The sequence below is a fragment of the Macrotis lagotis genome, chromosome 1 (assembly GCF_037893015.1).
Source record: "Macrotis lagotis isolate mMagLag1 chromosome 1, bilby.v1.9.chrom.fasta, whole genome shotgun sequence".
NCBI lineage: Eukaryota > Metazoa > Chordata > Mammalia > Peramelemorphia > Peramelidae > Macrotis > Macrotis lagotis.
In genome coordinates, this window is record NC_133658.1 from 610,182,175 (window position 1) to 610,209,641 (window position 27,467).

Here is a 27,467-nt window from a genome sequence, read left to right on the forward strand (position 1 = left end):
AGGGAGAGATTTAGACTTGAAAATAAAATAAAATTGGATTTATACATACATACACATAAATAATAATATATTTTGATTTAAGAATATTAGCTTGCACAAGAATATTGGCTGCATAATATGAAATGCATAAAAAACAGAAAGAGAAGCCAGGGAGAACAGTAAGAAATTAGATCTATTAATTCAAGGATGAATGCCAGATTAGAATAATAGTGATGAGAATGCAAAAAAAGGGGAAAAAAATTTAAAGACAGAATAAATTACAAGCCTGGGTGATATGGATATATGGACATGGATTAAAGAAAAGGAATAAAAGATGACTTCAAAATTTTTTAGTATGAAAGAAGAAAGATTGTGTTAATGTTATTAGAAGTTAAAAAAACAAGCCAGATGGGAATATAAATATGTGATTAGACTCTTGGTGGAGTTGTGAATGGTCCACCATTTGGACTTCAATTTGGAATGATGTTCTCCCCTCCCTTTTCTCCCCCCCTGCCAAAAACAAGTGAATAAATTGTCAATACCCTTAGACCTAGTGATTCCATTACTGGGCATATACCCAGAAGGAAACAGAGGACTTGAAATCAAATTCCTTTATCAAGCAAAATATTTAAAGTAACATTTGTGATAGTAAAAAATGAAATAAAGTGCCCATTGATTTAGGGAAGGGTTGAGAAAAGTGTGAATAAGAATATAATGAAAATGTTGTACAATAAAAAGTGATGCACATGAGGGATTCTAAGAAGTGTGGAATGATCTGTATAAATGAATACATATTGAGGCGGCTAGGTGGCCCAGTGGATAGAGCACTGGCCCTGGAGTCAGGAGTACCTGAGTTCAAATCTGGCCTCAGACACTTAATAATTACCTAGCTGTGTGATCTTGGGCAAGTCACTTAACCCCATTTGCCTTACAAAAACCTAAAAAAAATAAATTAAAAAATAAATGAATACATATTGAAAGAAGCAGAACCAAGACTATGTATGATGACAACAATATAAAAGAAAATCTCACTAAAATCTGAATACCTGAAAAAGAAGTTCCCATGAATTTTAGGTCATTCCCCCATAGCTGAGAGGACTAATGGGAGGGAATACTATGCCTTCTGGTAGATGACTGTGGATTGGTTATTTTTGCAGGTATTTCTTCATCACAAGAGAATTACCTCTAGAGAGGGGACTGGAAATAACTATGATCATGGCCAACCACAATTTCATGATCAATGATGAAACGGGGCATTTTTACCTCCTGAGAGAGGTGATGGACACAATAAATGGGTATTTTTTTAGATGTGACCAATGAGGAAATTTGTTTTGTTTGACTATAAGAGTAGTTTTTCCCCCCTCATGGAGAAAAATGGGGAATAAAAATAGATTTTTGGTCATTGATAAAATAAATTTATATTAAAAAAAGAAATGATGACATGAAGATAAAATCAACAAAATGTATTTTAAAACAATAATGAGCAAGGAAATAAAAGGAATAGAGTAATAGCTGGAGTAAGAAAGATGATTTGGAATGGTCTAAGGTTCAATAGCCAAGACAATCCTAGAATGGAATCTTTTACAAAGCAGCACTAATCTGTCCATTAATCCTGGCAAATTTGGGTTTTATTTTTTATAAGGAGTCAGTAATCTATGAAATTCTCTGTTCTGCTAATGTGGTTAATCATCAAAAAGCTTGAGAACTATTTCTTTATCTCTTTTATTGTTATGACTTATCATGATAGCCTTCTAAATTCAATTCAAATCAACTAAACAAACATGTTTGGTGCTACTGTTCAGTCATTTTCAGTCATGTCTGAATTTTAGTGATGCCATTTGGGGTTTTCTTGGCAGAAACACTAGAGTGGTTTGTTATTTCCTTCTCCAGCTCATTTTACTGATGAGGAAACTGAGGCAAACAGGGTTAAGTAAGCAATTATAAGAAAAGTACTGTTGTAAGAGCTGCAGATACAAAGACAAAAGAACACAACCCAAGTCACTGCCTTCAAGGAGCTTGCAATCAATTAGTAGAATACACCAGGTAAACAACTGAGCAAATATAAATGTAACACATACAGAGTTCAAGTCTGGTCCTTGCATAAGATTCTCTTTATTTGTAAAAAGAATGATTATTTAAATATCTGTGCCTGTGTGGAAAATTGGTAAGAGTTTGGGAGAGTTTTTTTTTTTTTGACTTCCAACTTTCGAAAAGAGATCCATTAGAGAGAGATCCCTGGAGGGACAAAAAGATTTCCAAAGAAGTGAATATGTAAAGCCCCTGGCACCTCCAGCACATTTCTGTTTCTATTTTGCTGCACTAGAGAATTTAGGGAATCTCTAGAGTGATGGACTCTTGTGTCTCTGTCTCTTTCTTTGGCTGTTTCTCTCTGCTAAACTGAGATATCTTGCTTCTATGGGAGAACTCATTCACTCTGTGTATTGCCTGGTTGGTTCTAATCTAGATTTAAGTATAATGTCCCTATGTGCTGTTTGCTCTCATCCTGGAAAAATGAATTTATTTGCCAATTAATATTTGTGATGGTCTTTGTGTAAGTAGTATATGGTAAGAAGGGAGGATACAACTTCAATCTTCCATTAAGGAAAAGTGACCAGGAAAAACTGATTGAAGCTAAAAAATAATTTTTCCTTGTTTAGTCATTTCTGAACTTGAAGATTTCAGAACTCTTCAAGCCCACAATTGAGGTTTTCTAGACAAAGATACTGGAGAGAGTTGCCATTATCTTCTCCAGCTCATTTTTAAAGAAGGGGAAACTGAGGCAAGCAGTGACTTGCCCAGGGTCACCTAACCAGTAAATGTCTGAGACTAGATCTGAACTTATGAAGATGAGTCTTCCTGATTCTAGGTCTAGCACTCTATCCATTGTACTATTTATCTACCATAATTTTTCTCTAGAATGGTAATGTTTAATGGAACATATAAATATAATTCTGTTCCAATAGAAAAGCAAAATGGGCCATTCTTATGGCCTCAGTTTCCTCTAGGCAGAAATCAAAGTCTCCCTTGAAGAGAGGTGAAAGAGACTCAAGAAATACCTACATCTCCTTGCAAGTTGTCTTTAGACCAACCCATTTGCCCATACTTGGGCAAAACATACACTTTACACAAAGTAGATAAAAATAAATTCAAGAAGGTGAAGGTACTAACTACTCAGAGTAGGAGTAAGGTCCTTCTTAAGTTAGTAAGGAGTAGCCACCGTAACTATGCTTCAAAGAAAACTAAAGATCCTAGACATGAGGCACAAACTGGACAAAGACATGGAAAGAGAAGAGGAAATGCCCTATATTGGAAAGAGCTAATAGACCAGTTTAAGAAGCAGAGAGTGTGAGTGAAGGGAGCAAATATGAAATAACATAGGGGCGGCTAGGTGGCGCAGTGGATTGAACACTGGCCTTGGAGTCAGGAGTATCTGAGTTCAAATTCAGCATCAGACACTTAATAATTACCTAGCTGTGTGGCCTTGGGCAAGCCACTTAACCCCATTGCCTTACAAAAACTAAAATAAATAAATAAATAAATAATAACATGAGAAAAGTAAATGGAAGCCACACTATGAAGGGTTTTAAATGCCAGGTGAGGATTTATAGTTTGCCTTAAAGCAAAAGGGAATCTGATTTAAAAATAAAAACACAACCCACTTTGATTTCTTCATTCTTGCCCGTTTTCGAAAAATCACCCTCCCATTTTGTCAACTCTATTTTGCTTCTATTTACCTCCAATCCCTTTTTATTTTTTAAATAAGTTTTTCAATCTCTGCTCCAATTTCTTATCCCACATTTAAAATAATAATAATAAACCAAATTAGGGTGGGGCAGAGGGTGTGTGCCAAGTGTGGGATTTGGCATGCACTAGATCCCTTCAAAGACCTAGTGATACTGGTTTTAGTAGAGTTTGGTGGTGGTTGGAGTTGGAGCTGGTAGGTAAAGGGTGGAAGCCTAAAGGAAGTCTAAGTCCTCTACCAGCTCTGCTCAGTAAAATTGTGAAATTATTATTATTTAACTAATTTCTATATAGCACATAAAATTTTGCAGAGTGCTTTACAAGCATTCCTTCATTTGATCCTCACAACAACCATAGGAGGGAGGTGTTTATATCCCCAAAGAGATCAAAGGAAGAAGAAAAAAGTCCAAAACATATGAAAATACTTATAGCAGCTCCTTTTGTAGTAGCAGAGAATTGGAAACTGAAAGTACTCATCCATTGAGGAATAGCTGAGCAAGTCAGAATTTATGAATGTCATGGAATACCATTGTCCTATAAAATAAAAAAAAAGATAAAGGGATGCCTTCCAAGAAACCTGAAATGACTTATATGAACTGATATAAAATGAAATAAACAGAACCAGGAGGATAATTTATGCAATAACACTAATATGGGTTTTTTTTTAAAAAAGACTTAGGAACTCTGATCAACACAAGGATCAACCACAGTTCCAGATGATTCTTGATGAAACAAAATACCCACCTCCAGTTAGAGAGATGATAAACTCAAGAGTGAGGCATATTTTTTAAAAGGGGATAATGTAGGAATTTTTTTCTTGTCTATACATCTTTATACTAGGTTTTATTTTTCTTTCTTTCTGAATAGGGTGGGACAGTGGAAAGAAATTTGGACTTGAAAATAAAAATTGCATTAAAAAAAGAAAGCAAATCATCATGTAAGAATAGTGCTAGAAGAGATCTGAGGGATGAAGCAAATTTCATTTAAGATTATGGTTCAGAGGTTAGTGTTCATTTGCATGGATGCCTTAAGTAGTATAAAGCAAAGAAAAAGTTGACTTGACCAAGGCTTCCTTCCCCCCCCCCCACATACCACATCTGAAATTCAATTTTCTCAGTAAAGGAGGGTGATAGTTTTCATGTAGAAAGATTACACTGTGTTTATCCTTTGCTTTAAGCTTAAGCATCCCATTTTTCTCTAATTTATTTTCTTCTTTTTCCAACTTTTAATCCCTGACCATTTTGAATGCCTTTGCCCAACATTTTTACAAGGTTTCCCCCATCTCCCAAAGTTAAAGAGCTCAGTATTAGGCATGGTATGTAAAGTTAACCACTAGTAATTGTAGTACAGATACCTCACAATTCTTTTCTATCAGTTAAAATCATAAATTGAAATTGCTATTTTGTATCATCAAAAAGAAAGAAACGAATAGGAAGGAACTGTGCTTGTCATTTCACTTACATCAGGGACTTTCCAATGAGAAAACTCCCTCTGCCAATAAAGATTGGCACCTTCTCTGAAATGTAATTTCCTAGAGCAACGAGAGGTTAAGACTTGCCCAGGGTCACACAGCCAAAATATGTCAGAGGTGGGCCTTGAACTCAGGTCTTCTTGGCTCTGGTCAGCTTTCTATTCATTATCCCATACTGCCTTTCAGGGCCTACATATTGGATAGGTAACCTACATTATAAATTTTATGTATTCTAAACTCCAAGATACAAAGAAAGGCAAAAGGCAGTCCCTTATCTCATGGAACTCACAGTCTAATGGAGGAAATAACATGCAAACAACTATGTAGAAATAAGATGCATACAGGATAAACTGGATAGCAGTAAGGAATCTAGAAAGTCTTCTCATAGATGAGATTTTAGCCAGGACTTGAGAGAAGTGGGATAAACCAGGAGGCAGATATGAAGAGGGAGAACCTTGCAGGTATGGGGGGACAGCCAGGGAAAATGCCTAGCCTTTGATGAATGCAGACAGATTTTCAGACCTGGCAGATTCAGAGAAATTCTAAGTTTATTTTTCAATATTAACTAAAATGCTACAGTGGAAATGACAAGACAGCATATAGGAAGAATATGTTTATATTATATTGGATCATATGTTTTTGCTTAGTGTTTGAGTCATAATGAAATCTTTGATCAGAATCCCAACTGTAATTAGAGATGGTTGGCATCCTGCAACAATGGGTATAATTCCACCATCATGTCATCTGTTGAGCTTCAAATAACCAGGAATTTGCTTCTCTTTTAGCTCAATTTGTGAATCAGTTTTGAAACTCTGTACCACTAATTAAAATGTACACCATAAGAATGGCTTTTGTCAAAGAGATGGTGGGTGGGGGGAGAAGGGAGCAAAATAAAGGCGGCAGACAGACCCATTGCTCCTTTTAGAATGAATCTCATTGAATCACTCCATGTCTCTACAAGCTAGTCTTCATGCCCCTCTCAGCCCTGTCCTGTTTCCATGCTTCCAAATTGTGCTACTTCGCTGGAAGGGCAAGCTTCTCTTCCCCTTGGTGAATTTGAAGGGCCCAAGTCAGTCTTCATTCCTCTCCCTGCCTGTTCTTGGCCCCTAGACTTCCAAGTCATATTTCTTGAAGACCAGAGACTATCTATTCACTGTGCCACCTAGCTGCCCCACCAGCTTAGAGATGAAAATTCAATCTATGAGAGCTGATGAAGTCAACAAATTAAACAGTATAGAGGAAGAAGAGAAGGGTGGGGTCCAGGACCAACCCTTAGGTACACCTACAGTTGGATCAGCATGATCTGGAGAAGGATCCAGCAAAGGAGACAGAGAAGGGGCAGATTGATAGGAGGAAAAGCAGGAGAGAGTGTCATCCCAAAAACCTTAGAGAGAAGAGAGTATGGAAGAGGGGAAAGTAACCAACGGGTCAAAGACCACAGAGAGAGATCATGAGGATTAAGTAAAGGCTGTTGGATTTGGCAACTGTGAGATTATTAGTAACTTTGGAGAGTGCAGTTTCAGTGGAATGAGCTCTGATGCCAATAAGGTAGAAGAGAGTAAAAGGAGAGGAAAGTGGAGGTTCCCATTGTGGATGGCATTTTCCAAGGAGAAAAAGGACTCTAAATTATCAGGGATAGATGAATGGAGCAGGGGTTGTTTCCAGAAGAGGGGGGCTGAAACAGAGGCATAGTTGTAGACAATAGGAATGAGCCAAGAGATAGGGAGAGAGTAGAAATGACAGAGAAGGCAATCTGTTGGAAGATGTAATGGGATTGCTTGGACAAGTAAAGACTAAGTCTTTGGTAAATAATGAGGTCGCTTTATCATCATTATGTAAAACATGAGAGAGAATTCTTCTCCTAAGTACTTTCTCTTTTCTAGGTTTTGTGCTATGGTTGGTTGGCTGGGTTTTGTCCTTTGCTATTTAAAATGACCAAAATGACATCACTATGTTAGAGATGAGTCACATTGTGTCTGACTGTGGTTGATCAGACCAATATGAGCTCAGAATGCTCTACCCCAGGTTGGGCACAAATTGGTAAATTGGTGTGAGTGATGTGTTTTGATTCATGCATAAATTGGATTTAAATGAGGCAGAGTTGCATGAAGTCATCAGCCTTGCTCTCTTTTCCAAAGTCATCACTGTCCATTAGCAAGACAGAGTTGAAACTGCTGGCTCTAGATACAGTAGATAATCACTGCCTTCATGATCAGTGAAACGAATTATTCTCATTTGTCCACTCTACTAGTGGAAGACTTCAATGCTGAGGTAGACACACCCTCCCAACTCACCAATGGGTTTGAGACCTCTCTGTTACCCTCAGCCTAGTTTAGCTGTCTGCCCAAAGGTTTTCCCGGGGTGTGGTTGCTGTACATGTTACAGCTTCTTGGAGTCACAAGTGAGAGTTGGATGCCTCAGGTGGACATCAAAGGTGGAAAGCAGCCCTCACACCAGAGGTCCTATACCCTTCTGTGGCTCACTACCTGTCTTTCTAACTGCACCCTCTCAGTCTCCTTTGCTTGTACTTCTTCATAAGTAATCATGGGTAAATCCTATGGTGCTGTATTGTGGTCTTCTTTTTTCTCTATACTATCTCACTTGGAGATTTTATCAATTCCCACAGGTTCTGTAATCTCTATTCTAAAATCTAAAAATCCCAGATCTAAAAATCCAGCCCTAAAGTCTCACCATCACCAGACAACTCTTGCATATCTCAAAGACATCTTAAATTCAACACATCCAAAATAAAATTAATATCTTTCCCTCCAGACTCTCTCCACTTTCAAACATTTCTATTTCTGACAAGAGTGCCGCCATCCTCTCCGGTACACAGGCTCACAATCTTGGTGTCATTCCCAACTCCCACTCAGAAATATTATCTTCCATATCTTCACAATATTTATTTACAACCTATTCCCTCAACTCACAAAGTCATTAACCTCTCATCACCTCTCACCTGGACTATTGTAATGGCTTTCTAATTCTTCTATTTCAAGTCTTTCCTCATTGAAATCTATTATTTACTCTGTTATTTTTTTCTCTAAAGTGTCACTTTCTTTCTCAGTGAGTTCTAATGGATAATTACCCCCAGGTTATGTCGCCTACTTCAGGTTCTTCATAACCTGCTCTCCTTCGTAATCTACACTCTCGATTCTCTTTACACTCTACAATTCAACTACACTGGCTTATTTCTATGAACCTGATGCCTCATCCTCTGAGTCTGTCATGTCTGGAATGCTCCCCTTCTCACCTCTGTCTCTGGGTTTCCTCATTTTCCTTCAATACACAGTTCAAGTCGCACTTTCTTCTTGCATATCTTGCATATTCCTGAAGCTTCTAGTGCCATCCTCTCTTGGATATCCTATCTCTCTAGTCTTCATACATCTTGTACATAGTTATTTACATTTTTGTCTCTCCCATCAGAATGGATGTTCTTTGAAGGCAGGGGCTGTATTTGCCTTTCTTGATGTCTCTAGCACTAGTACTTCATCTGTTTCAGTAATAAACACTTGTTACTTGATAAGGCTAAAAATCACTTTGAAAGATCTGAGCACTCTCATCAATACAAAAACCAATCATGACTACAGAAGATGAATAATGAATTCTGCTTCTCACCTCTTGGCAGAGACATAATGAACTAGAGATTCAGAGTGAGAAATATGTTTTCAGACAAGGTCAATGTGTGAATCTCTTTAGCTTGAATATGCTTTTTTTGGTTATGAGAAAACCAATTAGTGGGGAGTAGTAGATATATGCAAAATAGAAAAGAAAATATCATCAATGAAACATTTTTAAAAATGCACAGACAAAAGCAGAATAAAATTCATAAGGGATTATAGATAAGATTATATATAGTTTTATAATTATTATCTTAAATGCAATATATATATTTAAAATGCTTTATAATGGAATTGGTTCCTTATATAACCAATATTTTCTGAATATTGAAACATTCAAGCTTGTTGAAATTTGTTACTTTATTATAAAAATGGGATAAATTCAATAGTTTTCACTATCATTTGCTTTTTTGTTTGTTTGGTTTTTGCAGGGCAATGGAGTTAAGTGACTTGCCCAAGGTCACACAGCTAGGTAATCATTAAGTGTCTGAGGTCGGATTTGAACTCAGTTTCTCCTGATTCCAGGGCCAGTGGTCTACCCACTGTGTCACCTAGCTGCCCCTATTATTTATTTTAGTTCTAGAATGCTACATATAACAATAATTCTTTCATAAAAAACAAGGCGCAAAAAGGGAAGAAATTTATCTTTAATTGCAGATTAATATGATATGAAATTGTATTTACAAAACCTCAGAAATTTAATGAAAAAAATAATCAGCTAGGTAAACAATGATACTTTTTCCATATAGCAATATAGAATATATACATATTTAATAAATATATTACTATATTTCATCCTTTCCATTCCAAGAGGAAAAAAGAGAAAGAGAAATTCTTTTTCAAACTATCAAATTTATAAAATACTTGTAATTTGACTGTTCAACCATACTCAGAATTTATATAAATATAACCACAAAACAAATAAAGAACAACAAATAATTGAAGAAAGCCATTGTTCATAGCTATATCATGTGACATAATACAAAGGAACTATAATACCTTAATTACATGGGATCACAGATTTAGACCTGGAAAATACCTCAGTCACCATTAGAAAATCAATTCATTTTATTGTTAAGGAAAATGAGGTAAAAGGAAGATGGGTGACTTGCCCAAAGTCATGTAAGTAGTAAGAATTAGAAGCAAGAGTTGAACCAGACGCAGCTAGGTAGCATCCTGGCCCTGGAGTCAGGAGGACCTGAGTTCAGACACCTAATAATTACTTAGTTCTGTGACCTTGGACAAGTTACTTCATCCTTGCAAAAACTAAGGGGATAAAAAGAGTTGAACCAAAGTTCTCTGACTGTAGTGCTAGTGTTTTTTCCATGTACCGTTCTCCTCATCTAACAAAGAGACTAAGTAAACAGAATTTGTAAAAAAAAAAATAAATAAAATGTCAAGAATTTCAAGGGAAATAATGAAAAAGTTTAAGAATCAAGGCTTAGCATTACTAGGTCCAAATTATACTACAAAGTGGTATATCAAGTAGTTATCAAAAAAGTAGATTAGTGGAACAAACTATATGGATTGGAAGCAAATGAACACAGTAAAACAGCTCAGTATTCCATACCCCATAGTCCAAACTAAGAGGAGGATTCTCTATTTGATAAGAACTGCTTTGAGAACTAGAAAGTAATTTGGCAGAAAACAGGTTTTTATAGTTGTGCTATTTTCCATCTAATATCAACCATCATTCCTAAATAGATGCATAGGGAAAAATTAGGACTTGTTTGTTTTTATTCTTTTGAAATCTATCAACAACCACATCACACTCCTAAACATTAATAATAAAATGCACTCTAAGGTTTCACTTCATAGTCATCAAATATGCAAAGACGATAAAAAACAGAACAAGTCTATTTTGTAGAGGCTGTGGCAAATAAAGTAAACAGATACACTGTTCAGCATATCTGTGAATTGATCCTACGATTCCACACAACAGTTGAAGTCCAGAGACAATGGATATGGCATCCATTGACTACCATCATCAATCAATCAAGCATTTATTTAGCACCTACTAAGTACCAGGCAATGAATGTGCTTTGTCATAAAGGAGACAGAACACATTAAGGCATATTCAGAGTAAGTACAAAAAAGAATACATGCAAACAAATACAAAGTAGTTAAATACAATGTATTTTGACAGGCAGGGATGCCACAAGAAACTATGAGGTTCAGATTCATGTGGAAGATGTTGCTTAAGCTGTCTTGAAGAAGGAAGAGAGGGACTCCCAGAGACAAAGGCAGGGGTCAGGGTTGGGGGCATGGAAGACAGCCTACAGCCCATGTGGAGCAGGTCTCAGGGCTCTATCACCAAGAGCTAGATAGAAGTATCATACAATGAAGCCAGAGAGATAGACTGAGGCAAAGTTGGGAAGGACTTTAAAAGTTAAACAGAGGAGTTGATATTTATTTATTCCAGAAGCAATAAAAAGCCACTGAATTTAACTGAGTAGTGAAATAAATTTGACCATATCTACACCAATAGATTCCCAATGGGTTATCAATATAGAAGTTTTTCCACATCAGCTGTCTATACATAGTCAAGCCATCACCTTATTGGACCAAGGATTAGGGAGCACTGGACTTGAAATCAGGAAGACCTGGGTTCAAATCATGCCTTCGAGACTTTGTCTTGCCTATGTGATTCCACGCAAGTCACTTAACTTTTCAGTGTCTCAGTTAACGTTAGGTGATTAGACTCAATGTCTCCAAAATCCCCTACAGGGATACATTTATGATCCTATGATCCAATTCTAAATTAGAAGAAAGAATTAAAATGAGAAGATATACCATGCAATTAAAAAAGTTCCAAACCTATATTTAAACAAGCTGCTGACATTAAAAATGATAAATGGATTTAAAAAAACAGACATTAACACAAAATATAACCATTTCCTAAAGTAATTTAACCAACGTAAATCAGATACCACAAAAAAGATGCCCCAAAAGCCTATAAACCACCTCAGCCAGTAAATGCTGGCTCTACCTTCTTGGCCAAGGGATAATGCAGCCAAAGGAAACATTACCTTAACTATAAACTGGTTCATAAAATCTTATGAATTATGGAGGAGGATGGTGGAAGAACATGAACAGTATTGACTCCTAAAACAATGAAAAGTGGAAAAGGAGGAAAGCAAGGTAACAGAAGACATGGTGAGAGATAACTCATTTATTTGCCAGAACATCTTAAGAATGAAGAGTGAAGCTAGAAGACAAATAGGTGGGGAAGGGGGGGGGGGGGTAGGGGGTCGTTTGCTACTGCTTTTCTAACAGATTTGCTCCATCAAGTGACATCAGATCCATCACATCCGGGTTCCAATGGGAGTATTAATAAGGAGAGCAGACAGACTGGACACCTAACCAGAAGAGACCTGAACTGGTGAAGATGCAATTGAGAAGGCTGAAGAATGGATTCTCAGCAAATGCTTAGGCAAAGTTATGAAATTACTACTGGGGGTGGGGGTGGGGTGGGATAGGATATGAAGTATGAATTTTAAGAATATCAACAACAAATAATTGTTATTTTTCCATCTCTAGTAAGCCTCAGAGAAAAATGTTTTAGGCTCCAAAGAGTAGTTCATCCAAGTCTAATGACTGGAAACAAGGAAGTCCTTACCTATACTGGCAGAGCCTGGGTCAGTCCCTTAACCTCTCAGTGCTCTAGGACAGGACAGCTGTCATTCAGAAATTATTACAGTAATCCCAGTGTGAGGCAATAAGAACCTAGAGTGGTAGCCTCAGGAATGGTGACGCAGCACGAATGGCCACTTAAAAAGAATATAACTTGGTGACCAGATATTTAGGTCCCCAGCAAAGGGAGGAGTCAAAAGATAACTAAAGCCGAGTTAGAGGACCAGAGGATGCTAGAGGGTGCTAAAATGAAGACTGGGCCTGTGTGTCTCAAGGTCATTAGATACTCCCAGAAAAAAAGCTACCTAGAAGGTAAAGAAAAAGTAGAAAGAAAAATTAACTAAGAGAGGGGATAATGCATGATGTCGAGAGAAAGTAGGGGGCTGAGGAAGAGACCGAGTTAAGTTTTCGAGACTAGACCTGGGATTTCACTAATAGAGGGTACTCAATAGAGAAAATTTCCTGCCATTGTAAGTTGGCACCTTCCCTGCAACTTGGAGTATTAGAGAATTGCCCAGAGCCCTGAGAGCTTTGAAGGACCTGCCCAGAGTCATATATCCTGTATTCATAAGAATATGAACCCAGGATGTCCTGGTGCCATAGTGCTTCCTGATAGCGGCAAAATCATAATAATAGCTCATCTATGCTAAGGTTTACAAAATATGTTACATCATTATTTTATTTTTATAACAACCCAGCAAGGTAGGTAGTACAAATATTATTCCCATTTTACAGATAGAGCCAGGTTTCATGGAAACTGAATCTTGCCCAAGATCATAAGCTAATACGTGCCATAATCTGCAGAAGGCTTGACAGTATAAGAAACCTATGTCCTGAGATACAAAAAAGGGAGATATAAATTTTGGTCCGATGTCTAAGGAAAGAAAAAGTTAGGAAACCACCGCCTTGGGCACTACCACCTCCTACACAGACGATATTATCCAAGGTTAGCAAAGAGCTGGCAGCAAGCCCCACAGTCTTTCATCAAGTTAGCCACATCAGCTTGCCCTGTTTTATTACCTTTGCATTGCCTCAGAAGAGTTCCCTCCATCTGGTTGGAACTGTTAAAAATGTGCTTGGCTTTCTTCTTAAAAATAAAAACCCCAATCAAGGGATGAAAGAAAGTGCTTTTGGAGGCAGTCCAGGGAACCACTGCATACAGGTGGGAAGGGGGGTAGGAAGGAGAAGATGCAGGAAGAGGGAAATCAGGTGGAGGTCAGAATCAGAAAAGGATGAAAAAACAATTTGATTATAACAAAAGCACCCACTTTCAAGCTCAAGATGAGCCAAAATATGTTTTCCAATGCCCGGAGACTGCAAAGATCTGCCACTTAGTGTAAAGAGGGAAGAGAGGTGTGAAAATGTAATTCAAGAAATATGCAGCTACTTTTAGCAAGGCAGAGCCATAGAAACATCTGTTAAAAGCCTGCATTGAAATGTAAAGCAACATATACTCACAACTCCATCTTCTACAAGTGAATGATCTGTGCTTTGTGGCTAATCTATGGCAGTCCAAGTCACATTCAATCCAATAGTTAGGCTCTCAATCCTCAACAAAATGGAGCTGGAAGGAGGGCGAGGCCAAGCACCATGTTGCAAGTTCCCCTTCAACCTTTAGTTATATCCATTCCAATCTTAAGGCTTTTTGTTTGTTTGTTTGGGGGGGAGGTTGTGAAGGCGGGGCTGAGATGGGGTCTATAATATTTAAAGTTCATTTCCTCACAGCAATATCCTCTCTTCCCTGTTCTCAGTCAAGGTTTGATGAAAACTTAACCAAAAAACCAGAATTTCCTAAAATTAGACTAATGTCTACAACCTAATTTTTATGATGATTTGTTTTCACATTAAAGGCATGTACTTCAGTGCACAGTGGGACTGAACCTTTACTATTAACTTGCTTGAGCACAGTCCTTCAAATACAATCAAACGGCAGGAACTAAAACCATACCACTGTTGGCATCACAGCAGAACTTTCTCAGAATCAAGGCCCAGGAACTCTTTAGGTATATAGTAACATGGACAAACACTATTCAGAAAAAAGAATTCCCTGGCATCTGGATGGCCTTGGTACAAAAATATTTAAATTTGGTGAAGGGCTATGAAATCCAAGTCATTTTGCAGTAAACAAGACTCAGTGTGGGAACAATGTCCCTATAAATTACAATACAAATTGATTAATGCCATAAAAATGTTGCTGAAACCACTGGCCCTTGGAAACAGTGGGTCTTATGTTGTCTGCTGTATTCCAAGGAAGATTTAACTTTGGAGCTTGTGTATTGTTCACCCTTTATGTTGGCACACAGACAAACTTCTTATAGCATATAAGACAGGTCATTAAACTAAACAACGTAATTTGGATCATTTTCAAGGGAGTGATTGAGTCATGAGTTCTCAACACACAATCAGTTTACAATATCTTATCAGATGTTATAAGAAGAGTGGGAAGACAAGCCAGAAAGTGTTTTTCTTGCTTTCTGGAAAAGTTCACCTTCTCATGGCCACAAGGTGGAGCTAAATGTTTTTTTTTAAATAGTTGAAAAAATAGTTTAAAACAACAGGACAAGTTCCAATTCCCTAGGCTATACCATCTAGCTTATACAGCTAAATACAAAAAGGAAATAACAGAAGAGATTAAATGAACATGAAATTCTTAAGTGTGATGCTTGCACAAAAAAATATAATTTACATTCTGAACTCAAAGTGGAGATAATTACTTGTTTATACTTAGGATCATGCTTGTCATTTCTGAAGAAGACCATGACATCAGGGAAGTGATGTCATGACAAGCACATGAAATGGATGTGAGGGGGCTGTACTAAGTCACCAGCCTCACTTTCTCCTCTAGAGCCGTCTGGGTCCAGTGGCCAGAGAGGAATCAGGATGACTGGAGATGGCCCTTGTTGCAAGGCATCAGGGTTAAGTGATTTGTCCAAGGTCACACAACTAGTGTCAAGTGTCTGAGGCTGGATTCAAACTCCCAACTTCCTGACTTCAGGACTGATGTTCTACCCACATTGCTATCTAGCTGTCCTATCATATACAGGAATTGGGATCATAGGATTTTAGAGTAGGAAAGAAATTTAAGATCATCTAATCCAAGCAACTCATTAAGTATATGAAGATTCTGAGTAGTGAAGTGACTTGCCCAAGGCCATAGAGGTAATGTGACAGACCCAAAAGGGAAGTCAAGTACAAAAAATTAGAAAGATAGGTTGGATCCTGGCTGTGAAGGGCTTTAAAAAAAAGCTAAAGGAAATAGGGAGCCACTGGAATTTACTGAGTAGAATGACAGGCTCAGACTTGTACTTTAGGCAGCTGTAAGGAGGATATCCTGGAGAAGGGAGGGACTTGAAGCAGGGACCAGTCAGGAAGCAAACAAAGTAAAAGCCTGCTCCAGAGGCAATACAGTCCAAGCCCAACCTGAACAGGAATGCCCCCACACTATTCCCAATAACTTGTCCTCCGATTATGAGGCATTCTACGTTTTGTTTTGGGGTATCTCATTGGGGCAGTAAACATTTTCTATTTATTATTCTGGACACTGCTTCTGTTTGTAATAAGGAATTACATTGAAATTGGGACAGTCTTGGCAATCCTAATGAGCTGGCAATCCAAATGTATTTTATTACATTAATTCCATCAAACTTAGCCTAGATTGTTTTTACTCACTATTCTTTATCATCCAGAAATAATCCACAAATCCATAATATTGTTGTGACCCTTAAAGTATTATTTTTATTGTTGTAGTTTACCAAATGGATATGGGCCTATAAAATAAATCACTTAAGGGCATCAAGTATAGGCTGTGCGAAGAAAAGAGCTTAGGGATAAGAAGTATTTCCTGATTAAATTTTCATGTTCAAAATTAAATGAAAATTCTTACAGTAAAAAATTATAAACACATTAATTTCTCTTATGATTTCCACCAGACTAGACTCAATGATTTAGTTTGTATGGTAAGGACCTATGAATTCCAAAAACAATAAAGGTTATTAGACTCCAAATCATGGCTGTTTTATGGAAAATAAATAAATTTTTTAATACAGGGCAACAAATATACCTTCACTCAATTCAAAATATTTCTGTTAATTGCTGTAAAATCAATTTTTGTAAATCAAATCATTTTACTTGCAATCAGGAAATTTGCATTATGCTTTATAATTTCAAATACATTATCTACCTAATTTGATCCTAACAACAACCCTGGGAGATAAGAGATATGGATGATATTATGCTTAATGCACAAATAGAGAAATTAAGAAGCTCTTTAATAGAAATAGTTATTTCTTACATTTATTTTATCACATTTTCTTAGACACATTTGTATTTCTGACTACATTCTATACTAATAAAAATAATTAAATTACCACATAGAAATATTAATAACTCTAGAAAAATGCAGTAATGTAGTTTGTTTTAAAAGGAAATAGGGCATCAAAAGTAAGTGCTTTAGAAAAAGGCAGAAAAATAAACCTCAAGAGAGAACAAGTTCAAAATGTGTTATATTAAATCACAGAAGATGGTAGATGAGAAAAATCAGGAGAGTCCAAAGGACAGAAATGTGGATCATTAAAGCAGCCTTGAAAAGAGTAGTATCAACAAAGAAAGACTTAGAAGTGACCATGCAATTATAAATTAAGTAGAACTGAATACTATTTTTAAAAATTTTAAGCTTAATATAAAAATACAACAGGTTTTGACTATGACTACTATTACTATGTCATGAGTTATTATTGAATCTTCACCTATAACTGATCTCTTCAGATATGTTGAAACTCTAGATATACAATTCTTGATTAATAACTACAAAAGCCCAAATACCTCCAAAAGAAAACTCTACATTTAAGAGTAATTATTGCATTTATCAGACTACTACCAGAATAAGTTGATTCTGTTAGCAGATATTGCTATCATATAAGACATAGTAGTTCAATTTTTCCTGTATTAAAAGATTTATTTTCTAAAAAATAGCCATGATTTGGAGCTTAGTAACCTTTACTTTTTGAAATTCATAAGTCCTTACCATACAAACTAAATCATTGAGCCTAAAGTATGGTAGAAATCTTAAGATTATATAATCCATTGATTGTCTACAATATTACAACACATAATAGTGAAACTTCTTACAGATTCTGGAATCTACCCTTAATAAACAGATGAGAGAGAGAGAGGATAAAATCATAGTCCATGAAGTGAGTGGTTTAATTTTCTTATTTCATTAATGCAATTTCAGTTACATTTGAATACTTTAGGAGCCCACAGTTATGAAAAACAAAGTTCCTTTACAATTTCTCATTATTTAAAAGTGGTATATTTAATGCAACTATTAAAATATTAAATTAAATTCAGAGTTACACTCTATAGTAACCTTCTACTTTAATTTTCTCACCTGGAAAAACTACATGAAACACTTAACTGCTTAATTTGTTCTAACATATAAACAATGTTGTTTTAATTGTAAATTTCCTATTTGTTTTAGTTAAGTTTTAATTTAGTTTTAAGTTTCCATTTTAATTAATAATGCTTTGTAGACTTTATTGAACAAAGTTCAACTGGAACTCACGACATACTTGATTGTAGACTTAACCAAAATCTGTTGTCCTTTTATATTAGGCTTAAAATTTTTTTTAAATAATAAGGTACATTTATTTTCTATTCATAAAAACAATTAACTAAGTAAGGAAAAAAATCTTTTCCATCTGCAACTACAGAAGGGTCTTAATCATGAATTGAATCACAACAGACCTGAAGAGATCAATTAGTCCATCTCTTTGTATCATCTCTTTGTATCATCCAGATTATCCTAGGTCACTTGTATTTGGTGAACTTTCAAGCATAAAACTTTTCCCCCAGTTTGCCTTTCCTCCTCCATAACTCTCTCACCTGAGGGACAGGAGGTGGGAGAGAGGGAGGGTATGTATGCTGTATGTACTTGGGTGAGGAGGGAAGAAGAGTAACATTCCAATTCCCTAACAGTCAGTCCTGGTAGACCTTAATTCTCCTTTCCTTTTCACTTTCTCAAACCCTGGTAGACCACCTAATATTGCAATTAAAAAAAAAAAGAACAGATTACAACATCTACTCTTATCAATTTCTACCATTCCCAAGGAAGCTGGAGGGAATACTATCATTAAAAGGGCTAGGCACAATGCCTTAACAAGCATTCCCTGCCAACCTGGACATAAGCCTCAGGTCCTCACCTCCCTAGTGTTACTTTGCTACTGTTACACAACCAGGTGTGCCAATTTTGACTTAATGTGTTACTTGTGTGGCAATGAATCATTCTGGCAATATGTCAAATATACTATAACTGAAACTAGGGGCCAAAAATAAGAGAAGAGAGATGAACAGCTATATTATGTTAGAACATGATTTAGCATCTGAACTAAAAAAGAACCTGTGGGAAACTTTTTTCTGTTCACTTATTCTTATTTAAGTAGTAGGAATTAGTCATCTGGTTAGACCATGTATAAAACTGTAAGTTGCTCAAATCAGCATGATTTTGAAATTTTCAAGAAACAGCTTCTCCAAATGCTCTATACAAAACTAGAATTAATGAAGGAATGCAAACAGCATGTCAAGTGGTACAACTCAGCAGTTTCCATGTTCACTTTGCAATAGCAAAAATAAATATTACTAGAGAGCACGATAAAGAATCCTGAATGAATATGCAATTTATGCAAAACATACAAGATTTTAAAACATGAGTCAAAAATCTCATGTCAAATATGATCAATGTCTGTAAAATCAAGAAAATAAGTATTCATTAATCAAATCCTGACATCTGAGGCAAGAGGCAATCTCTATAAATTTAAATTAGTGGAGAGACAAATAAAACAAATATCATTTTACAAATTCATGGTGGAGGGAAGGATAAGGAGATGATACATTATACAAAGGAATTCAAAAGAGGCTTGGGCAAAATTTATGAATACTTGACCTTTCAGGGTGATGTATAATACTGAACATTAAATCACGTCATTGTTTCAGGCCTCAATTTTCTCTTCTGTAAGGGGATGAAATTGGACTGGTAGATAATCAAAGATCCCTAACAATTCCAAAAACTAAGACTCTATGCTGAGCAAACAACTGTATGTTTTCAAACATCCTAGACAATCTCTGTTGGCAACAGAATGAATACTAGATTGTGGCTATGTTTAGCTCTATGTTTTCCTACAGAATAAAAACTGTTACAAAGTCCTATGAATTAGTCCTGCAATATTATTTTGCAATGTTGTAATTTTTGTAATGTAATGTAATTTTTAATGAGGTCAAGTAAGTCAAATAAATATTTTCTAATCTATGGTTTGCAATGAAAACAAAATACTCAAGTATTTGAAAACATAAAAGCCGAACCTACTTTAGACTTAAGATATGATTTGAACACATAACTATCTACAATTTCAAGTTTCTATGGCTTATTTTTTTAACTGTTTTAATTTCCAATGAAAACAAAAATTCATTTGTTTCATTATTTGTCACTTTTAATTCAAATTATAATATGCCTATTTTGTTTTTCTTCCAGTAACAGCCCAGTGTGTGTGTATGTGGATGTGTGGATGTGATTGCATATACAACTTTTATATTTCATGTCTATGTGATACTACCTCCATTGTTGCAGTTCACAAAAATATACAAAGAACTAAATAACTGGGGAGAATAAGTCTAAATTATTAGACACTAATGTCATTCATTGGACCATTGGCTAATTATCTATAATTTGCAAATAAAACAAATTTTAACTTTATTCAAATGAAAATTAATATCTATACAAAGTCTTAAGACAACAGTTCTAGTTACTACTATTCAGTTAAGTATGATTTTTATTTATTTTTTATTTTAGTTTTTTAGTTTTTGAAAGGCAACGGGGTTAAGTGGCTTGCCCAAGGCCACAAAGCTAGGTAATTATTAAGTGTCTGAGGCCAGATTTGAACTCTGGTACATCTGACTCCAGGACCAGTGCTCTATCCACTGCACCACCTAGCTGTCCCCAAGTATGATTTTTTAAAAAACATCAATACCAAAAATAATTTCCACAGTCCAAGCTACAATGCAAATATATCACAACCTCCTTTATTTCCAAATCAGCCTTGAAATGATATATGTAATGTAAATAAAATGGGGGAGAAAGGCTGAATCAGAGAATCTAGATGACTATTCAGAGAATCCTATCATTTAGAAGTAGAATTCCCTTGTTACCCAGATAAGGAAATAGAAGTTCATGTAAGTTGTGATTTGCCCAATATCACATAAGAAAATGATAGAGCATGTATTTAAAGTTGCTTTCTTATTTACATACTTCCTCACCATGTGTTTACATTTGTTTGAGAGCTCAATAGTTTTAAATAAATATTTTGTTTTCCAATTATATACAATAGTAGTTTCTATCTTTTTTCTAAGGTTTTGAATTTTATAGTTTTTCCCGACCCTCCCTTCTTTCTTCTCTCCTCTCCCCACCACAGAAGGAAATCTAATAAGCTTTACATTGTTTCCATGCTATGCATTGATCAAAATTGTATGTGAGAGAAAAAAACACATCCTTGAGGAAGAAAAAAAAATATTAGAGGTAGCAAAATTATGTAGTACATAAAACCACTTTTTTGTTTATTTGTCTTCAAGGCAATGGGGTTAAGTGACTTACCCAAGGTCACATAGTTTGGTAATTAGAAAGTATCTGAGGCCATATTTGAACTCAGGTCCTCCTGAATCCAGGGCCAGTGCTTTATCCACTGTACCACCTAGGCACCTCAAGACAACTTTTTTTAAAAAAATTGAAGGTGATAATCTTTGGTCTTTATTTAAACTTCAGTTCTTTCTCTGGATACAGATGATATTCTCCATCATAGATCCCCTAAAATTGTCCCTGATTATTGCACTGATGGGGCAAGGAAGTCCATTAAGGTTGTTGGTCACCCCAATGTTGCTGTTAGGGTGTACAATGTTCTTCTGCTCATCTCTCTCAGCATCAGTTCATGCAAGTCTTTCCAGGCTTTTCTGAATTTCCATTCCTCTTGGTTTCTAATAGAACAATAGTGTTCCATAACACAGATATACCATAATTTATTCAGCCATTCCCCAACTAATGGACATCTCCTCAATTTTCAATTCTTTGCTACCACAAACAGAGCTGCTCTGAATATTTTTGTACACATGATGTTTTTACCCTTTTTCATGATCTCTTCAGGGCATAGACCCAATACTGTTATTGCTGGATCAAAGAGTCTCAATAAATATTTTTAAGAGGTAGATATTCAAACTAAATGAATCAACTTAAACACCTTGAAGAATAGCCCAATGAATGATTTAAGAAAATTAAAGTGACACTAATATTTGTAATAATGTTTCCCATCTTCAATTTCAAAGAGTTAACATAAATAATAAAGTTAGTCTGGTAGAGATTCAAGCTTGAGAAAATAAATTAGAGGAAGAATGTTTTCCTTTCACTCCTTTTCATCACACTAACACAGTTCCTTGTATATTGTAGCTGCACAATAAGTTTGAATGAATGGTAAGAAGATATAAAATAAAAAGGTCCAAAGACAGAAGTTTTTGTCTGGTTTTTTTATTCCAAAAAAAAAAGGTTCATGATTCATTGGGAAGTTATACAAGATGGTTTTTCAAATCAAAATCATAATCTTTACAATTTCTTTAACAATAAAATAGAGAGTGTTTTTCTTTTCGTCTTTTTGGCACCTACACTTGAGGTCTCATTTTTAATGAAAAGAAAAGGCTGTTAACTTTTGACTTTTTTTAACCCTATTATTCTTCCTTCTAATAAAATTTGCATGATTGCTTAACTTAAGAATATGGCAGCAGCAAATAGGACAGCTACACTCAATCGTATTTCTCCCATTAATAAAAATTACTTTCTAAATGTTATTATGTTTGTCAGAAGAAAACCATATGAAAAACTGCAACCAGAGAGAACATGGCAGTGGCCTACCTTCTCTCTCTCTCCTCACTGTTATTCTGATTTAAATTTAGAATTACTGAATAATTCTGTGAGAGGTAGCAAAATGTCTGGCACTGGCTCTGGCTTCATGATTTTAGGTTACAACTGTAGCTCATGATTCTTCCAAATAATTAGTAATTAAACTAAACAAGGTAGAGAAACAAATAATAGGACATCAAGCAACATTTGCTACACACACAGGAGTCTATCAGTGCCCTAAGAGAAAATATAATTTTTAAAATGATGAGTTACTTTGGGGATAAAAATGATGCTTGTAAATTGTTAATATCAATTAGTATGCGAAGTTAGCGTGAGCATGAAATTTTAAAGTGTCTTGAGGGATTGTTTTGTTTTGTTTTTAATTAAAAAGCTGCAAAAGATGAAGTATGAGAAAGTGCACTTCTTAAAAAGTTCCCACATAGTCTTAGGAGCCCTAGGAAAGAACCAGACAATAAGGGTACAACTAGCCAATATTTAAATATTAAAAAAAAATAAAGCCAGAACAGATTATATTTCATACCTTAAATATGTATGAATGAGATTTATGGACTTCATAATGACCTACTGGAAACAACTCAAATTTACATTTTAGCTACTTTGTCAGATTCTTCTGGGAAAAACTACTAAAATCTGACTATAAAAGTTAGTCAATTTTCCTTAAGTCATTAAATATAACCAAAACACTTGCTTGGTAATTTAATGCTTTTTCTGACTGCCATTAATAAAATGGTAAAGCGTTAAGATTGCAAGTGTGTAGAAGAAAGTCTGGTTTTCCTTCCCCAAACCTAAAGAAAACAAGAAACTTTCATTTCTGACCAAAATGGTGATGTTATAAAACTGGAAACATATCATAAGCTACAATATAGGATTTTGAAAATTAATACTGGATTACTTTCAGTCTGTGGCACTAAGTTTGTTTTTAAGCTTTTAGAAGGAAAAAAATTGAAAAAGGAGAGTTCCATTCCAGAGAAAAGAGGTCATTTTTTTCTGCCAGCTATTTACTGATTCACAAATCTTTTTTTTTTTCATTTAAAGAAATAATGAATCAGATAAAAGGAAAAGAAAGTACAACTAAAGAAATTGTCTTCCTTTCATGAATCCAGTCCTGGGTCCTCAGTGACAACTGACAGATTTGATACACCTGAACAATCACAGTAAACAGCATCGTTCTTTAAAACTTTTCTTGTTCTTGCTGCTTTTTTTGCCATTTTTATCTTTGTTTTCTGACATCTTCTTTGCTCTTATTTCTCTCATTAGATCAAAGAATACCTGGAGGAGAATAAAGAGGAAAAAAGAAAGTCATTTCACCAAAAATAATTCTACAAAGTAGTAAAAATCAGGATGATAATGCTAAACCAGAAATCAAAATTAAATTTGAGAAAAAGTAAAAATATACTGTGCCAAGATCATAGGACTTGAAGCAAAGAACGAAAATTATTTGAATATAGTTGTCAATTGAATGATATTTATATCATATAAATGATCAAAAAAAGAGAATGGAAAGGGACATTCTTAACTATTAACCAGTCATTTAGCAACCTGTTTAAATTAAGTTTGTTATTGTTTTTGTGAAGCATAAAAATAAAATGCAATGGAATATAACTTAAAGGAAGGGTCCATAAATTTTAATTAAAATATTCATAGCAGTACTTTCAGTAGAAATAAAAAACCAGCATTATTAGGTGTACAACAATTGGGAAATGGTTGAATCAACTGTGGCATATAAACTGTAGGATATTAATGACTCAAATGAAATGACAAACATGAGAAATTCAGAGACACATGGGAAAATCTGTATGAACTAATACAGAGCAAAGAAAACAGAACATATACAACCACAATAATACAAATGAACATAAGAACTGAAAGAAGCTAAGAGAATTTTGATGAAATTCTGACCAATGATGGATTCAGAGAAGCTAAAACACATTAACACTGGACAAGTCCAGGAGTTTTGTTAGTGATGTCAATCAAGAAAGAGATTTTCCCCAGTAGAATTCAGGACCTAAAGAAGTTTTATGACTTAGAAGTACTCTTTACTATAAATCTGCTACCTAAAAGACCACTACCCATTATTAACAAGCTTATCATCTGAATTATAATAACAAAACATGCATTTCAGGTTATTTTTGTTCTAGCAACAGAGGAGAAAGGATGACTCAATTTAAACAGATGACACAAACAGTTGTCAGCTGTCTTGAAAAACAGTTCTCTTTCACATAAATTGTTTATAAGTGAAAACAATACTGCTTTTCCAAGATCCTGTTTGTTCTGGTTTGACAAGTAAAGCTGGTCCAAGAGGGAGAAACAAATTTCAGATGTGGATAAAAACATAATTAATCAGTGATTTCATACTGAGAAAGTCTTCCTTATTTGCTTAAAAGAAAGTCAATTATCTGACATCTATTATTATCATCTCTAAAATTAAGGATCACTTAATTCCAAAGGAAGCAAAGTTTGGAACTATATAACAACTAACATCCACCTTTAATACTGAATATCCCATGACCCTATTCCTCAGAATGTTTCTTACAGCTAGTTTAGAATACTTGGGCTTATGTGTGTAAAAGCTCTTCTCTCTTCATAATGAAGATGACTTCTCTCCAAATGGAAAAAAGTTCATACAAATGTATGGGGAAAACTTGATCCATGTCCAGACACAATAAAATTAATATAAAGAGATTAATAACTTGCTAAGTTAATAGCTGAATTTGAAAAACAAGACCATGCAAAATGATGATACCTGGTTTGGGTTTTTTCCTGGATAAATATCCTGACTTTATAAAATCACATCTGCTTCAAAAAAAAAGCACTTTTTTTCTCCCCTTCTCACTCCTCTTCCCTAAATTTAATTTATCTTAATATCCTGGATTGTCCTTGGCCATCCAAAAGGAAATGTAAAGAACCTGGCCTTTAAGAATGATACTATTTAGAAATCAAGTTAGAAAGAAGTACCTTTAGTGCTTTTTTGGGTAAGGGTAAGAGAACTAAAATACCAGAGTTCAAGGAAAACCAAGCTAATGGTTAATTTTTTTGATAATAATTGCTCCTCTGTGAAGTGGACTGAATTAACCCTAACTCCTGAAAAGAGATCAAAATATGTTATCACTTCTTTAGCAAGCTTCCCCAGAACATACTGATTATTTAAACCTTTACTTCAAGTAACTATGTAAAAATTCAATATGCTTTCACCAAAGTTCTCCAATATAAATCAAAACCTTTGAGTTAGTTCTTTTCCTATGTTTTAATAGGGAAAAAAAATCTTAACTTTTTTTATAGCATTGAATAATAATAAAATACTCAAATACGTGGAAATATTCCAGTGTTTGTGTTCTAATTTCTGTAAGTTTCTTTATAACCACCACAAAGTTAAAAATGATAATCATTTTATTATTTCTTATATCACCTTAAAAGAAAAAAAGAGAAATTCCATACCTTGTCTACATTGGCTCTAGTTTTGGCAGATGTTTCTACATACTGGACACCCCATTCTTCTGCTTTACTTCTGGCTTCTTCAATAGGTACCTGTCTCCGCTCTTCCAAGTCAGATTTATTTCCCACCACAAGCAAAGGGATTTTATCTTCTTCAGCCTTAACACGCAGAATCTGTTCCCTGATGCATTATATCAAAAATAAAATAGCTGACAAGACTGTGGTATGTCACATCAGTAGTGATAAAGGCAACAACAAATTGAGCCTTGGAAATGATGAAGACTTCACAATGGCATGATGAGGAGTTTCTGCAGTAGTCACATTCCAAGCACTTGGAATTGTAAGCATAATTTAGATCAGATTAAAAGGCAAGGAGTATTTCCACAAATAAAGAAATAAATAAATGTTTTAATGTCTCTGGAATAGTAGGGAAGCTCAACACTTCCTCAAGGTGGAGCTCCATGGCAATCCTGCTGAGGCAGCTTACTTGGAGCAGCAGACTGAGGAGGCACATAGTTCTTTCTAAGCTCAGGAGCATCTGCCAGGACCAAAGGGGAAGGCATTCTCCTTCCAACAAGCACTTAGTTAAAGCTCCTTCCTTTCTCCCCAAATAAGTTTTTGTTATATAGCAACCTTCATTATCTTTTATTCATATTTTTTCTTAATTTTAGGTACACAATATGCTTCAAATATGAAATGGCAGTATTACAAAGGTCTTTCTGACTCAGTATCTCAAGAGTATATGGATAAGTTATTTTAAAAAGTCTTATCAATATTACTTATCAAATTTCTCCAAGACATTTAGCATAGCAGTAAAGATGAAGCCCCAGAATTTCATATCAATTTCCAAACTCAAAGTATTCCTTAAGACTGAAAAAAAAATGAAACTAAGCTAACAGTATACAGTATACTGTCAAAAGCACTGGCACTCTTGTAAACACAATCTGCAACCTCAGGATCATCATCAACTCTTCTCTCACTCACCCATATAAACAATTAATTCTTTCTCCACAGCATCTCTCCTATGTGTCCCTTCTCTCCAGTAACTACATAACCAATTCCTTAATTCTCAAACCTTCATTCAACTTCTTATATGGACTACTTTGTTAGCTTCCTAATGAAATCTTCCTGTTTCAAATCTCTTCCCCTCCTTTCAATCAATCCTCTATACAGTGACCTCCAAAAAAGCACAGATTAGACTACAGCATCCCTAAAATTCAAACCTCAGAAGCTATTACCTATTGGATAAAATATAAACTTCTCTGTACAGAATTTAAAGTTCTTCACAACTTAATCTCTTCCTGTCTTTTCAACCTTCTTATATATTACTTCCTGGCATGCATTTTATCCATTCTAGGCATGCTGCTAAGTCTCACTGTTCATCATCATCATGCTCCATCTTCCATGATCATACTTCTGCACTGGCTATTCCCCAAGCTTAGAATTTTCTCTTCCCAACCCCCCTCAATCAATCCCTGATTTAAAAATACTCTAAATCAAAGTTTAGCAAATCTTAGTGGCTAGTTGTTCACAAAAAGGAGGAAAGTTCTTGAGTGGGAATTCTGAGGATGGGCAATTCCAAGGGTTGGACATTTACAGTCAGCTTTTCCTGAGAATGGGACATGAAGCTCCAAGTTAT

The 27,467-nt window shown here is 35.3% G+C and overlaps 1 protein-coding gene across 3 annotated transcripts in view; it reads right to left on the reverse strand.

Moving 5' to 3' along the window:
• Positions 1–12,074: 12,074 nt before the first annotated feature.
• RALB (RAS like proto-oncogene B) overlaps positions 12,075–27,467 on the reverse strand; it is a 102,043-nt gene continuing 86,650 nt past the window's right edge. For 2 of the 3 annotated variants that reach the window (XM_074214976.1, XM_074214975.1), the window contains exons 5-6: positions 25,832–26,009; positions 12,075–23,665 (exon numbers count right to left, since the gene is read on the reverse strand). In XM_074214976.1, the coding sequence (XP_074071077.1) occupies positions 23,546–23,665; positions 25,832–26,009 (298 nt within the window). In that variant the 3' untranslated portion in view covers positions 12,075–23,545. Of the gene's footprint in view, positions 23,666–25,831; positions 26,160–27,467 lie in introns of those variants that run through there. The other variant, XM_074214977.1, reaches the window with a different exon arrangement.